This window comes from Gouania willdenowi, chromosome 10, assembly GCF_900634775.1.
Source record: "Gouania willdenowi chromosome 10, fGouWil2.1, whole genome shotgun sequence".
Lineage (NCBI taxonomy): Eukaryota > Metazoa > Chordata > Actinopteri > Blenniiformes > Gobiesocidae > Gouania > Gouania willdenowi.
Window position 1 is genome coordinate 6,295,974 of NC_041053.1, and position 16,027 is coordinate 6,312,000.

The 16,027-nt window shown below is 37.4% G+C and overlaps 1 protein-coding gene across 1 annotated transcript in view; it reads right to left on the bottom strand.

The window, feature by feature from the left end:
* macrod1 (mono-ADP ribosylhydrolase 1) overlaps positions 1-15,301 on the bottom strand; it is a 174,188-nt gene extending 158,887 nt beyond the window's left edge. Inside the window, exons 1-3 of the mRNA XM_028460395.1 lie at positions 14,813-15,301; positions 1,810-1,908; positions 920-1,027 (exon numbers count right to left, since the gene is read on the bottom strand). Of these exons, the coding sequence (XP_028316196.1) occupies positions 920-1,027; positions 1,810-1,908; positions 14,813-15,173 (568 nt within the window). The 5' untranslated portion in view covers positions 15,174-15,301. The remainder of the gene's footprint in view (positions 1-919; positions 1,028-1,809; positions 1,909-14,812) is intronic.
* Positions 15,302-16,027: the final 726 nt, after the last annotated feature.

Here is a 16,027-nt window from a genome sequence, read left to right on the forward strand (position 1 = left end):
TTAAACAATTGAATGTTTTATCATGTAAAGCACATTGAGTTGCCTTGAGTATGAAATGCGCTATACAAATAAATTTGCCTTGCCTTGCCCTATTCAGCTTTTGACCATTGTCTAAAGTGAATTCATGTGCTGGGTGGCCTATCACTTTAATTCAACCCCTCTGTCTGATACAACGGTGGCCTGAGCAGCCATCTTGTGTCTACTGTGTCTAAATCTCAATATATAGCCCAGCACTATGATTAGGCTCATAATATTTACAACCATTTTAGGCTAAATATACACAGTAATTGTAAAATCAGTCATTTTGACCTTTTTTGCATGATAATCTACACCAATATTTCCACAGGCAGTACATTATTTCTAAGGTGTTGTGGGACTTTGAAAGTCAGTGTTATGACTGTTCATTTCAAAGCAGTTCTTCCTAAAAGCTTCAGTATTGAGACGTAACCCATATCTGCACTCTGTTTCAGTTCTGTTGAAGTAACTGAGAAGCCACTCAGCATCAGTCCCTCTAGAACTACACCGCTGTTCGTCTTTCATTTTCTTTTTTTGTACATTACCAGAATAAAGAAAACTTCACAGCATGTTGCTAACCGTAAAAAAAACCCTACGGCTGCTTCTCCCACACACCAGGCAGACACAATAGATACCGTCACAGCCCAAACTCGTATCGCGCACACACACACGCGCGCACACACACACACACCACTGCTGGATCAGAAGCAGCTCAAACACACAATTCTTCTTAGCTTTTTCCTGCTACTGCAGTGCATGAAGGGAACATGATTACCGGTACTTCTGCTACGTTTATGCCAGTGAACCCACCAGCTTCAAATGGATTTTATTTTTCTGATGTTTTCTGTTTTGTTTTTTTTTTTAAATTACAACATCTGACTCAGGTAAATTCATACACACGTACCTGCGTTGACAATAGCATCTATCTCTAGCTTGGTGATGTCTCCGCTGTATACACAAATCTTTTGGTCCAGTTTTTCATTCCTGTCGTAGTAACTGGGCTTAGATCCACCTGATGAGGACACACATGCTACAGTTAGATATGACTCCTTCCAGGGTTGGGGTCAATTACAATTACAACTTTAAATATCCATGATTTACAACTAAATTATGATTATGGTGACAAGCATATTTTTTTCCAATTACAACTAAAACAACAATGAGGATTTTCCAACTGAAAGTCAATAACAATTATGTTCTCAATTACTAAAGTCAATTACAAATAATCACAATTACTGTGCCTAAAATAAGTGACCCGATAAAAAAGTAACATTCCTCTCGTGTTAGCTTTCTGCTAGCATCTCTTATGATAACGAGTCAGTTTGACCCACGTCTTAAATCAGCTGTAAAATCCACTTAAAATATTATCTAATTTGTTTCTTATCTCTTAGTTACCTTATTAGGATTTCTAATCAATGAACATATTGGTATTAATATTTTTGGTGTGGGCGTCTGAGCCATTTTACCTGTCAGTATAGCCCTAGATTTACATTTTTTAATGGTAAAATGATCCTGAAGAAAACTGACAACTAGTGGGAAAAGTTGATCTGGAACATATTTTGTTGTGTTGTGACCTTGGCGTTCGCTCAAGGTCATATTTAAGATCAAGATCAGTCGTCTGTTTTTCCTGCATTATTAATTTCAATTTAATTAGTAAAAAAAACTAACTTGTCAACAAATCCAGATACAGGTTGTCATTTTTGCCAATTTTTTCACTTTTCAAGTGCCAAATACGCATTTGCCTTGCAAATACAGGTCTTGCCTAGTTATCATGTGTAATAGTGAGAGTCTGACCGGCAGTCGGAGTCCACACTTCAACGTCCTCAAGAGGCACAAAGCTGGGCGTCCTGTACTTCTGTCTCCTGTCTTTCACTGACAGAGACAGCAGATGGTCTGTGAGAAGAGTTTGAGAAAGAAAGGCCAGACATTAGCAAGACATAAAATAAAACATCTGAATTAGCAGACACCAGACTGGAGGAGATCAAAACATGCACGTTTGAGCTATAAAACACCTGCAAGACATAAATGGAAATGAATGACGCCATAAACTACTGACACTTGTGTCACTTAATGATATTAAGCTTTGAATTTAGCTGTTTAGAGGTTGTTACAAGGTAAATAGTATACACTGAGGCTGTGATTCAATGTGAGCAAAGTATAAACACTGTGAAGTCATAACATAATAACCAAATGACTGATGTTTAGTCTGTCCTACTATTGCTGCAATGTTAGCTCTTGAGTCTCACGTATAATGTGTCAGTAGGATTCTTACTAAAGGCTTAGCAGACAAAGCAGCTGCTTGAAAAAAACAGAGATTTTTAACTTTGCATACACACCTCCAAGCAGTCCCACACTAATATTTCACAGATTGCAGACCTGTGCACGTTAATCAGCTAAACACCCACTGGGCGTACTCCGTATTAACTAATAATGGTCAAAGCAAATCACCTCCATGAATGTGATCATTCACAATAATAAATCCCAGCATGAAACAGAGAAACGACCCAAATGAACAAAGAGATTGAGTTTGAGGTCCTGTTAGAAGTGGAAAAAATCCAACTCAGTGCTTCCCCACTTTTATTTTACATTTTTAAATAACACATTTCTGGAAACCACAGAGACATTTTTTCTCTAGAATTTATTTTGTCCTGTTTGTTATACAGCGTTACAGATACAGAGCAGCCAAAATGAGTGCAAGGAGCAAAAAGATCCACCAGCTCAGATATCTTCATACTGTATTTTATCTAAACCAGATTTATATTTGAGATCGTGAAAGTATAAAATAGTTTTGTTTGAGATAATAATTGAGAAAATAATTAAAAAAATAAAAATATTTGAATCGGTAATTTTTCTTAATCAATTACTAGACATTTCAGGTGACCCCATTTTAATTCCAGGTTGAAAAACACTGGTCTAGCTGGTGATCAATGCGAATAATCACCGTTCACAGTGAGCGGAAACACGATACTGCTGTGGTAACAATGATGGAGCGGCCAGTGACAGAGCTTAAGATAGAAAACATCCCTCTGCTCAATGACTGATTTTTAAAGCTGCTGGAAATGATATTTTTCAGCAGATAAAGACAGACCTCATTGATCAATAGATCATTTACTCACAAACAAGCGTAAAAGATTGAAATTTGCCGCTCGAAAGCCCGTTTTGATCCAAACTACTACACTTGGTTTGTTGACATTGCTGGAAAAAATTTGCCCAGTGCATTGTGGGATGTGTTTGTAAGTGTTTTTAATTGATTCTCACCATGAGGACAGTCAATTGCTTGACTCCATTTTTGTTCTAGTTTGTTCCCAGTATTCCCATTGATATCAACTCACTCAGACACATTCAATTTCGGCCAAATTAGGGGCTTTCTGTGAAAACTTTAAAGTCCCTTTGGTAGTGTGTTAGGGATAAACACAAGAAATCAAAATATCAATGAATTAAAAACATCTGTGCATCTGTTCACAGTACTCCACATCCCACAATGCAATGCTCAAAACTTTTCTGACAACAAAGTGAGTGTTTACAGTGGAGATCAAAACAAACATTCAAGCAATTTCATCCTTTTTCATTTGTTTGTGAGTAAATTATCTTCAATTTATTGATGTGAGGCCTACAATATATATATATATATATATATATATATATATATATATATATATATATATTAAACATAACCTCCAGCAGCTTGACATGGGGTGCACAGGGGGTTCAGGACAAGGAAGAGACAGGAAAGATACAATACAGTAGGACACTGAACTGTCCCCAGCAACAGCAGAGGAACTACTTTCTTTTATAAATTCAACATAAACACCAACTAATCCACATTAGTGAATGCATCATGATGTAAAAAGCTGAATGTGTACCAGACTTTAATTTGAAGATTTGAGCTATGAAAGAGATTTAACATTTAATAATTCATGCAAGCGGTTACAAAGAAATAGTTTATCATATTCTTATCTTTTCTGACGTATGAGAAAAATCCATATACCTCCTTTCTAAAGTTCTGCTCAGAGTGAGTCAAATAAGTTTCACATAAAAAAAATATAATCTAAAAAATAAAAGTTTTTTTTTTCTCCCCTTTTAACAATGATAGTATTACTGCACAATATATATGTTCACTGCAATCCAGTTAAAGCTGCATTACTTGAATCTTGAACCATGACAGAGGGGCATGGCTGAATTTGAACCGTAAATCCCGCCCCCCACTCTGATAATCCCTCCCAGTCTCCTCCTCTCTGAAAGTGCACAAAATCACGCATGAGAGCTGAACGTGCAGATGACCTGTCTAAAAGGAAAACAGCCACTTGCGCGTCCAAAGTTAGTCCAAGACTGAAAACAAGTTTGCACCATGAACACGCTTCACTATATATGAGGGCAGCCAATGAGGAAGCTCCTTCGTGGGCTCTGCTCACCCCTCCTTTCTCTAAATCCTGTGATTGGAGCTGGAGGGCGTGACCGCCAAGGTTTTGTTTTCCAGGGTTTTATTAACCAAAATAATTAATTATGGCACAGACTGCACGCAGACGTATGATTTTTTTCAGAAATTATTACTTTCACTATATAATATACGATGCTAATAAGAATCTAATTTGAGTACCCCAGCTTTAAAATAAACTGATTGTACTAACATATTTTATTCAAGCACAGTGTCCCTGTTTACAGTACAGTGTTATATCACGGTATAAAGCATTTTTTAACAAACTCGTATAAATTAAGTAGCCATAAACCTCTTGTGCTCTGATTGCTCCCATTGGTGATATAATCTTTTTTTGTCTCCACAAATGAACGCTGATGTTGGACTTCCGGTCCAACCTGTTGTTGATGGAGACAAACAGGTATTTGTAATCCTCCACTGTGGTCTTCTTCCTGAAGCCGATCAACATCTCCTTGGTCTTTGTCGGTTTCAGGAACAGGAGTTTATCCCGAAGCACTTCCACAGTCATCAGAGAACATCTGCACGTTGACTGAATCAGTCATATTTAAAGTATGAAGTGTATAAAGTGAACAGGAATGGGGAACAGCACAGTCATTACAAAAGACCACACCAGACAGAACAGGTCCCAGCAAAGCATATTGTGCTGTGATGGTCAGGTGATCAGTGTTTTATCAGGTAGTAGGAGAGTCTAGCCCACCTCCTGTAGCTTCTTACTCAGCAGGACCAGCTGGATGGAGAAATCAAAGTAAGTGCCTCTCACAAAGCCACCAGAACCATCCATGTAAGACTGAGCTCATAGCAGCAGCTAGATGATGGCGTCCTCAACCCCATATGAGGCTGGTAAGCAGTGTCAGAAATTAGCAAGGGCCACAGGCAAAAACCTTATTCAATAAGCCATAATTTCCCCCAATTTTTTGATCATCAACCTCTTATTATCCTCCTTTTGCAGAGCGTCATAGCATCAACGCTACCAGACAGGTTAGTTTTACCCTACTGATGATGTGTTGTTGCAATAGTAATCATACAACATGATGTGTTGTTACTATTGCAACAACACATCATCAGTAGGGTAAAACTAACCTGGACGGTCACATCGACCCAACAAAGTGAACCAGTCCAAGTTCCTCCATCAGAACCACCCAAAGTTCCCACAAACACGTCAAGAGATGTACCTGCAGCAACGCTTATGAACTGGAAAGTTGACTAAAGTATGCTGAGTTAATCTCCCCAAACATAAAACTGGGCTAAGAGCTAACGCTAACGACTTCATAAACAGAAGAGACCAAATAAAGTACACGGCTTACTGTCATCAAACCACAAAGAGCCACTGATTTACTTTATGGTCAGATTTAACACTTGTATGGAAGGATTAAAGCTAACATGTCACACGTCATGTGAAATACATGTTAGAATCAAACTACCGTCAAGTATTCATCCGTCCCAACTTGTGAAACTCAATATTTTTTATTATATTTCACGTGTTCACAGACAAACCTGGCTCCATTAGACAGTAATGTAACTATTGTGATTATTACACCAAAATATCCTGTTTGTACTGCTCTCAGTAATTCATGATGAAATTATCAAATCTGATCTGGTTTAATTAGTGTTGCGTTCAAGACCACACTATCCGAGACCAAGACTTGCCCGAGATCAGAATGGACCGAGACCAAGTCAAGACCAAGATCATAAACATCAATTTAAAAAAAATATATAAATAAATAAAACTAAGGCAAGGTTCAACAGTTAAATAACATTTTCTCTTTAATTTTAGTTTATTTCAAATACATTTGACGGACAAAAAAGGCGCCTGCAAAAATTTAACTAAAATATTAAAACTACTACTGCCACTGATAAATTCACAATTATTCTACATATTTCAAAACAAGATTTTTATGTCAGCTGAATGTACAGCAAGTGTTTAAAAGTATTTCTGCCAAGAAATAATGATTCTTGATTCTGATTCTTTGAGTTGTGCAGGTCAACAGGTCACAGAGTTCACAAGATATTTTTTTAGTTTGAAAAAGCCTTTACACAGGTTATTTTTATTAATTCACTTAGTTGATATAGTTTAATATGGTTACTGTAATGTAACTAGGATATTCAATTAACAAAGGTTTCCAACTGTAACTGTAAAAGTGAAACTTTCTGAAATAAAACTACAAACAAGTTGTCATCAGTCTAAAAAACATAGAGCTACAGGTAGATGTGAAACTAAATAAAACAAACTCAAACCCTGGAACAGTCATGTGACAAATCAATCAATAGTTATTGTTGATTTTGATTATTATTGATCTGGATACAGTGGAAACAGAAACTATAAAAAATAATTATATTGTGACCCAGAGTGCCGGAGTAAGTGCGTCCCCTGTACTGCATTCACAGGCTGTAATATCGTCAGTTTATCATTTTACCAGTTGTTAGAGCTACTGTCTTTACCAGGGAGATAATATTTATTACTGGTGATTGTTTTCTGGAGTTTTACCAGTGATTAGTTCATATCTCCCTTGTGCTCCACGGTCCAAACTGACACCGTAGCCGCGCGCGCGCACACAGAGAGAGAGAGAGAGAGAGAGAGAGAGAGAGAGAGAGAGAGAAGAGAGAGAGAGAGAGAGAGAGAGAGAGGAGAGAGAGAGAGAGAGAGAGAGAGAGAGAGAGAGAGAGAGAGAGAGAGAGGTTGTGGTCATTATACGGGGTGGATTAAAGAATGAATAAAAGATTGTTTTATCCCGTTCTTCTCCGTGTTATTATCACATTATAAAAAAGTTTAAAAATAGCAGGAATTAGTGCTGGTCTAGAACGGTCTTGAGAGAAAATCCCGAGTCCGAGACGAGATCGAGACTTTTATAATTTGGTCTCGAGCCCAAGACGAGTCTCGACTACCACAACACTAGGTTTAATTATAAGAAATAAGAGTGAAATTTAGCAACCCAAATCTTAAGTAACTTATCTTACATTTATATTAAACAGTAAAAATACTATTGGGAGTTATTTTTGCATTACGTGTGCTTTTTTTTTTTTAAATTAAAAAATTATTTCATAATTCTGTGGCCTGATATAAGCTAAGACCAGCCTCTCCAGGGGTCTCATTTATAAAACTGTGCCTAGGTAAGATCACTGGCCCAGAGACTTAGAGAGATAGAGACTCTGTTCACTCCAATGCTTCAGTTTTTTCACAGCAATGGCGGTTCATACAGACTCGCATTCGTTCCCCGGAAGTAAGAAGTTCACTGATGAAGTCTATTGAAGCCACAGCAGAGAGAGTTTGTGATGCATTTTTGAACGGTAAGACGTAGAAATAATCATATTGGATATTATTATTATTATCATCATCAACGTATATAAACTCATTAACGTGTGCATTAAAGCATGTTAGTGGATTATCCCGCGCTAAACTACTAGATTCAGGGATAAATAGCAGATAACTGGTAAGGATATGCAAACATTACTGGATAAAGTAACACACAGCGTTAACCTCAAGGTTCAGTTATATTAATGCCATTTCATCCATCAAAATAAGTTTGAAATACAATGAAATAAGTAAATAGAATAAAATAAATAAAATACTTTTAAACTTAATTTGTTTTTGCTGTAGTAAATTTAATGAATTAAATATAACTTTAGGACATATGATTGTACAGCGATGAGTGAAAAATGAGGAATTAATTTTTGGAGTACGAGCTAGAATGACAAAATTAAACAACAACAATGAAGAAAGCTATTTTTGTCATATTGCTATGAATTTATACTGCATATTTGAGATTTCTAAACAGCAAGCTTAAGCAAAAAGGTAAATTATGGATTTATTTTTTGAAGCTTTGAGTTTCCCTTAGCTGTAAATATCATGTATAAACTCAGCTAATTATGACCTTGCTTATGAACTAAGATATAATACAATGAAATTACTACCTTGCTTATGAACTAAGATATAATACAATGAAATTACTACCTTGCTTATGAACTAAGATATAATACAATGAAATTACTACCTTGCTTATGAACTAAGATATAATAATGTGTTTATACAAGTTAAATCTAACAGTGGAAAATACAACACTGCCAATAGAACTAACAACAGCTGGATTAACCTTGATGTAGAGACAAAACAAGCTGCAGACGTGTGTCCAAAAGAGACATTCCCGAGTGGTGACATTATGGATGAAAAGGGAAAAACCTTCCAAACACCTTCGAAAGAGGAACTATTCTTGAACTGGAGGAATGCTAACAACGTCTGGCAGGGAACAAGGCCAACACGAACAACGATAGAGAGGAGGAGGAATAAAAACAAGACAACACTGACTACAGATGAGAATACACAAAAAAGGACTGTTCAGAACAACTCAAGAATGTTTGACCAGAGAGACATGTAAACCCATGTAAATTTGCGATGGTAAAACAGGGGACGGGACCCAGATAAGCAAACTGCTTCTCTCGTCTCCTTTTTCGGCATGTACAAAAAAAAAAAAAAAAAAATGTAAAAAAAAAAAAAAAAGTGAACGTAACCATGTCGGAAATAAACTGAATAAATAAAAAAAAAAAATAAATAAATAAATCATGGCAGAGGGAAAGGGAAGTTAGAAACCCTAAGTGAGATTGAAAGCACACACAAGTTTAAAATATGCCAACAATGTTGAAAATATTGTCAATAATGCAGTTATTGACGCCAAATTACCAAAAATTCCAGTGATGTCAATTGATTTGAATAGGCCGCCAGTGACTTCCAGGGTACGAATTCAGTCTTACATGAATCACGTGACGGTGAAAGATTCTGGATTTCCGTTGTTGCAACTCTCTCTCTATACGGCTCTGAGCTGGTGTACACTAAAAACCAGGAAGTGCATACGCAAATAAAATTTACAACTCATAAACGAGCATTCATCCCACGCCTGTTTCCTTTTCTAAATCACAATCAACTGAAAAGTTTTCACACCTGAGGAAACATCTTGCTCCGCCCATATGGTGCCTATAAAAGTGTGGTGAATGCCCTTAATGAATATTCACTAATTAATTTCAAGGTGGACCGAGGAGGAAAATAAAACAAATTTCACTCAGTGCGAGGTGGAGGTATTAATTGTTGAGGTGCACACACGCAGGAAAGTGTAATTTGGTGTCAGTGCGCTTTGCGAATAATAGAAAGGCAGATGGCGTTGTGTTGCCTCAGAGCGTCAGACTGTGACTGAGGTGAAACAGAAATGGTTAGAAAATGTGTATCACTCTCCATTGGAAGAGCGTCTGTTCAACAGGTGGAGGAAAGAACGCACCGCAGCCTCACAGACAAAAAGCTGGAGGAAGATTGGGGAACCCCTCTGTTATAACGGAGGTTGAGGGGGACACAGATGCACTATATGTGCCAGAAGCACGGGATTAAATTGTATTTCCTTGTTTGAAATTGTAAAAATTAACACGTAGTAAAACACGTTTGGAACTCTACGTAATTCACAATATTTAATTTCAAGTAAAACCATATTTTTCATCAGTCCCAGGGTGTTTACTGGTCGGTGGTGCTGGGGTGTCAGCCTCATCCTCATGGGGGGCCAGATAAGCCGCTGTGCGTCTTTAAGCATTGTGAGTGTGTTCTTTTGATAACAGCTACAGGTGTTGCAGCCAATTGATCAGCAGTTTTGCGCAAATGATCATGTGATTTTAATTACAAATATTATTATTATTATTATTATTATTATTAATAATATAAAACTATATTTGTAGGTACACGCACTTCACTCACTCACTGGGGCAGTGAGTTTTTGGAAAATATATCCTTCATATATGATATGTGTTGTGAAATGTGCAATGTTTGATTTTTTCACACAAATGTATTAATTTCACAGAACTGTCTTTAATTTCATCCTTCTCCTGTTGGGGGCGGAGTTTCCTGTTTCTCATGATTTTGTGCATACGGCAGGGTCAGAGCTGCCGTGGAGGTGCGCAAATTATCTCGCCAGTTTTTTATTTCTTTAAGTGCCAAACATACTTATAAGTGGTGTATGCTTTCTTTTGTACGTATGCTCGGCCCCAGGACCTGGAGTACTGGTATCAGACATGACAGCTGGGCAGTGCAGGTCTGCAGGACCCTGTAACTAACACCATCTGGGCCAGACGCCTTCGGGGGGGATGTGGAGTGAGGTGAAGGAAGGGAGGGGGGCTTGCCCGAGATGTGGTAGAGTCCAGGGGCATCACTGTGGCAGACAGAGAAGACTGAGGAAGGCAGAGAGGGTGTGAGGTGAGACAGTGGAGGAGGATAATCCACCATGGGGCAGTAATTAGTTCAGCCATTGCAGCTACTTTATACTGAAACATCAATAGGAAGAGTTACTGGGTTAATGCAGTGTGATATTAGTTTATACAGTGCCTATCATAAGTATTCACCCCCTTGGATGATTTAGCCTGTTATTGCTTTAATGAATAAATCAAGGTTAAAGAAAATGTGCTTTTTTCACACAAAAATGTCTTAGAAATAACAGTTTAATGTCAAAACAGAAACAGGCTTCTACAAAGTAATGTCAAACAAAAATATTTAAAGAAAAATGTTTGCATGATTATTCACTCACTTTTAAATGTAATGGTCTCATAGTTCAATAGAGGTCCATCTAATCATTGCCAAGTCTCACAAGGATCACCTGGGTGGTGTGGGTGTGTCTAAAGTGATTGAGGTATAAAACACCTGTGTCTAGAGCAGGGCCGTCCAATTTGGGGCCCCTGCCGATTGGTTTTAGGCCGTCGCCCATATTTGAAATTATTTAAAAAATAAATTAAAAAAATCCCCCATTTCCATCATTCTGGATGTTTTTTTGTTGCACTTCCTGCCCATCACATCAAAGTGCCATTGTTTTACATTATTTTTATGAGACAGTTCACATACATGTTCATTGTTTTATTGCTTCGTCACATTATACAGATTGTAGATTTTGTAAAATACATAAACCGCTTGGCCAATGCATCAGCTGTCAGCTCTTTATCATCTCCACATAGTGTTAACCTAAATATAAACAAGGAGAATCACTCTCCATGACTATTTTTGTTCATAAATGACTCTAACAACCTTTTTCTAACAATCTGTAGAGGCAAATTTCAGCATCCTGCCTTTACAGTGAAGAAAAATGACTGTTTCGGACATATCACTGGCTGCTGTGCTAAAAAGACACAGCCCTCTGTCTCCAATTCCTCGCATCTGATTGGTCAATCACACACATGGGGGAGCGAGGAGGGGAGGGGCCATTTCTACGAGCATGAATCAGTTTTGCTACAGACGTCTCGCAAAATGTGTTGCAAAACTCAAGCAGCGCAGATTCACACGAGAAAAGTAGTTTGTGCATCTGTAGCAGTAGAATGGAGAAGTTGTAACCAGAGAGTTGTGGTTGTAAACAATCATTTATGCAAGTAATTAAAAAACATGTGAATAAATGTTGGATTACAAGTTTACAGCTGTAACTTTATGTGTAAATATCAGTCTCTACATTTTTTCTTATCATTTGTGACAAAATTTATTTCACGTGTGTGGATTTTTTATACACATGCTCACATCACATTCTACAAGCTCTCACATTTTACAACATATCTACCTTCATAGGGGGTGGCATTACTTTCATCTTCACTTTTTCATTTAAAAAGATTTCCTTAACTTCAGCCAAAGGTTTGCACCTGTCTTCTTCTGCTGCTGCTTATTGGAGCGTGTTCAAAACTGAACAACGCCTCACTGCCACGGTCCGGCGGCCCTCGAGGTCCACAGGTGCAGAACGGGTCCCAGTAGTTGGCACCCGTGGCCCAAGAATGGGCAGCGACCCTATGGTTGAGAATAACTGATCCAACCTACGGATTTTGATAAGGAAGACGATGGCTGTGCAGGATTTGATCAAATTCTACTTCATGCTTGGGCTGAGGCATGGAGAAACCTTATGATGCTTCGTTCAGTGGATGATGTCAATAGTAGGAGCACACTGAGGAAAAAGCTTAAAAGTATGGAGCTTGCAGGGTGTACCCCTGCCCAGCCTAGTACCCAATGACAGCTAGAGATAGTCACTAGCTGACCCCCGCAACCCATAAATGATCAAGCTGTTCAGAACATGGAGTAATGATAATATGAGAAATATAATACGAATGCGCACACACCCACCCAGTCCCACGCTGCCTTAAAACACGTCCTGCCCTGACGTCTAGAAAAAGACAATGTTCGTCCTCCATGTGGAAAAGGAACTCCTCAGACACAGAGATTGCACAGAAACCGCAATAGCTGAGAATCCATGTTTTGACACTAGGGCTGCTCAATTAATCAAAATTCAATTACTTCAATTGATTATTACACCCAACGATTACAAAAATAACATAATCAAGAAAAAAACGATTATTTAAAAAAAACGATATATACTATATATATATTACTGTATTTTATATTTTACTCGCTAAATAAAACAAACCCACTATTAGGGAGATCTACAAATAAAGCTTGGTGCACACACGCTATTAACACTAACTTTGAGTTGTTTAATCCACGCACATGCAAGCTCCTCCCCTCTGCCCCGCCCCTCTCAAAGCTAAAGCTAGCATGCAGGCTAACACAAGGAAAGTTGTTGCTAGTGGTGTTGAAACACGGCAGGAGAAACGCAGCAAAAACACTTGGGAAACAAGTGGCAAATCAAATTCTCTTCTATGGGAACACTTTGGGTTTGATGATGTTTTTTTTGTACACAAAATAAATTACTTTTTGGTTGAGAAATAATTGTTTCAATAATCGTGATTTCAATTATGACAAAAATAATTGTGATTATTATTATTTTTTTTCTATAATCAAGCAGCCCTAATTGACACTCATCCATCATCGCATGTGCATGTGTAGTACGTTAACTTTCTTACTCCTTTTACTCTTACTCCTGGCTTAAATCCACTACCTCCACCATCTCAACATTATTATATCATGTTTGTACAATGTACTATATTGTTTGTACAACATAAGTATATGTTCGCACAATATAATATCACGTTTGTGCAGCATACTACATTGTTTGTACAATATAATGTATTGTTTGTACAATATACGATATTGTTCGTACAATATACTAGGGCTGGGCAAAAAAAAAAAATCGACTTAATTGATTTATCAAGTTTGTAAATAAAAACAGTTTTTATTTTGCAAATTCAAGTTTAAAAAAAAAAATATTTTAAATTCAATTTATTCATTTATTTAATTGCTATAAAAAAAACATGCATTGCTGTCTTAAAAATATTGCACTTCTAGTAGTGTTGACTTGTGACAGCATGTGCAGACAAAAAAATTAATAAACAAAATATATAAAAAAAATTTCCACCAGTTTTTTGGACTTTTTCACATTCCGTCCTTGTGTGTTACCGTAGCACAATGTGAGACAGCCCCCTCTTTGTTTACATGTGTGGGACCCTTGAATAGGCTATATGTGCACCACAGGAATGTTTACTTTTTTATTCACACTATGCTAAGAAACTAAGAGTTAATAATTTTTTTAATTGTAATGTTATATGTTATAAAATATGTAGTTATCTGATTTCTTAAACAGAAAATTTAAGCTACTGTGAAGTAGCTGTTACACTTGCTTAAACCTGGGTTAAAGCTTGAAATAGTTGAATGCCAGAGACTCATATACTTTTTATTTTGGGATTGTTCTATGGATTTTAAGTCTTGAGGACAATCACAGCAATAAATTTACACTTTTGACAATATATCTGATGTCTGCAGTTATTTTTAAGTGCATTAAAAACAAAAATTTAAATGGATTTCGATTTTTTCTTTAGAAACAGAGATTTTTTTTTTTTTAAGGTAAAATCACCCAGCTCTACAATATACTGCCATGTTTGTACAAAATATCTATATTGTTTTCCGCAGTTTTCAGACCTACCACCATGCAAAATAAAAAGTTTGTGATCCACAAAATGAGGGAAAATAAGTTAAATGTTATACGTCATAGACTTCACTGTGTCAGTTCCATTGGTGTGTATCTCATTGTTGCATGAAAATATGAATAGGGTTGGGTAATATGGACCAAAACTCATATTTCAATATTTTTTCTCAAAATGGCGATATACAATATACATTTCAACAATTTTAATTCAAATAAAGTCTGACCACAAAGACTATTCAGGGCTAAATTTGCTGATGCAAAAATGCCACACAGGCACAATTATTAACATGTATTTATGTATTTATTAGTAGTTCATAAGGACAAATAAACGCTCCAGTTCCCAAACATTGTAATTTTATGTCTATCATGTAATGATTCAGGCTTTACAGGATTAACTTTACACTGAATGAGCTTAATTAACCAAATGTGAAACACCTGTGGTGTCAAAAAAAACAGGCTCTACTGGGAATGTTTGTCCTGTGCTGAACTGGCTCACCTTTGGTCTTCTCCCAGTCTCCTGTGGCTGAGTCCAGGTCCAGTGTGAAGGCCATGGCAGTCATGGATCCAGAGTGAAAGGACTGGAAAAGAACCGCAGTACCGACTCCGAGGGCTGCACCGACAGCGATCCTGCCCAGACACACTGCTCTGCTCCTGGGTGAGGAGGAGGAGGAGGAGGTGCTGGTTCCCCTCCAGAGCCCACCTGTACTGGCTGTGGAGCACAGTCTCCCAGCCTGGCCCTGGAGCACACCTGTTGCTGATGGTGTTCCCAGAGATAATGTGCTTTTGAACTGAGCACCTGCTGTGGTTCGCGGGTTAATGAGGCTCCGTGAACCTCTGGCAAAGAGCTGCAAAGCCATGTCCGTGTGTGTGAACGCAGAAAGGCGCTAACTGTGCGCTAACACTGTGGAGAACAGACACAGAAGTATGGTTTCGTTTTCTGAGTCTGCTCAGGGCTCATGTGCCATGTTTGTTTGGGAAGTCAACGTGTGGACTGTACCATCTAAGAGGGGTGGTCGCTCTCCTCTACAACCCGAATAATCTGAAACACTTTTATAAAATACAATATTCAGTCCATCGCCTATACTAATGAGCACTTATAACTAGACAGTGTGTAGTAAAATATGGGACAAGCTATATTGTGATATTTATCTGATTGTGTCTCCCTAAACTGTAGTAAAGTGGAAGCGTCCGACCCAAAAAACTCAAGTTCATGTCGCCTTCGTGACTATCGGAAATATGAGAACTTCACAGGAAACCGCCAACAAAAAAAGAATACTGAAAGTTTAAATTTTTATAAGGTTTGACTTTATGAGAAAATATAACTGCCACCACTCTGATATCCCCCCCAACCATTTTTATTAAGTTTTTTTTTTATTAAGTTTATTTATTTTCATTATTATTTTTATTTACGTCTGTCCTTCAGTCGTATATTTACACTATTGTCTTAATGTTGGTATTTATTTTGTTCTTACTGTGTGCCATTCTATTGTGTTGCTGCAACGTGTAAATTTTCCCTATGGAAGATCAATAAAGGTCTAGTCTATTCTGTTCTGTGTATGTAGGGATATATGTATGTATGTGAAGATGATATAAGGTCAGTTTTGGTCACATAATTTTTCATTTAGATTTTTGTACTGTATATAAATTATTTATTTTATATGTTTTCGCCTAATACAAAAACAGATACATGTTTGTTTTTGTACGCCATCAG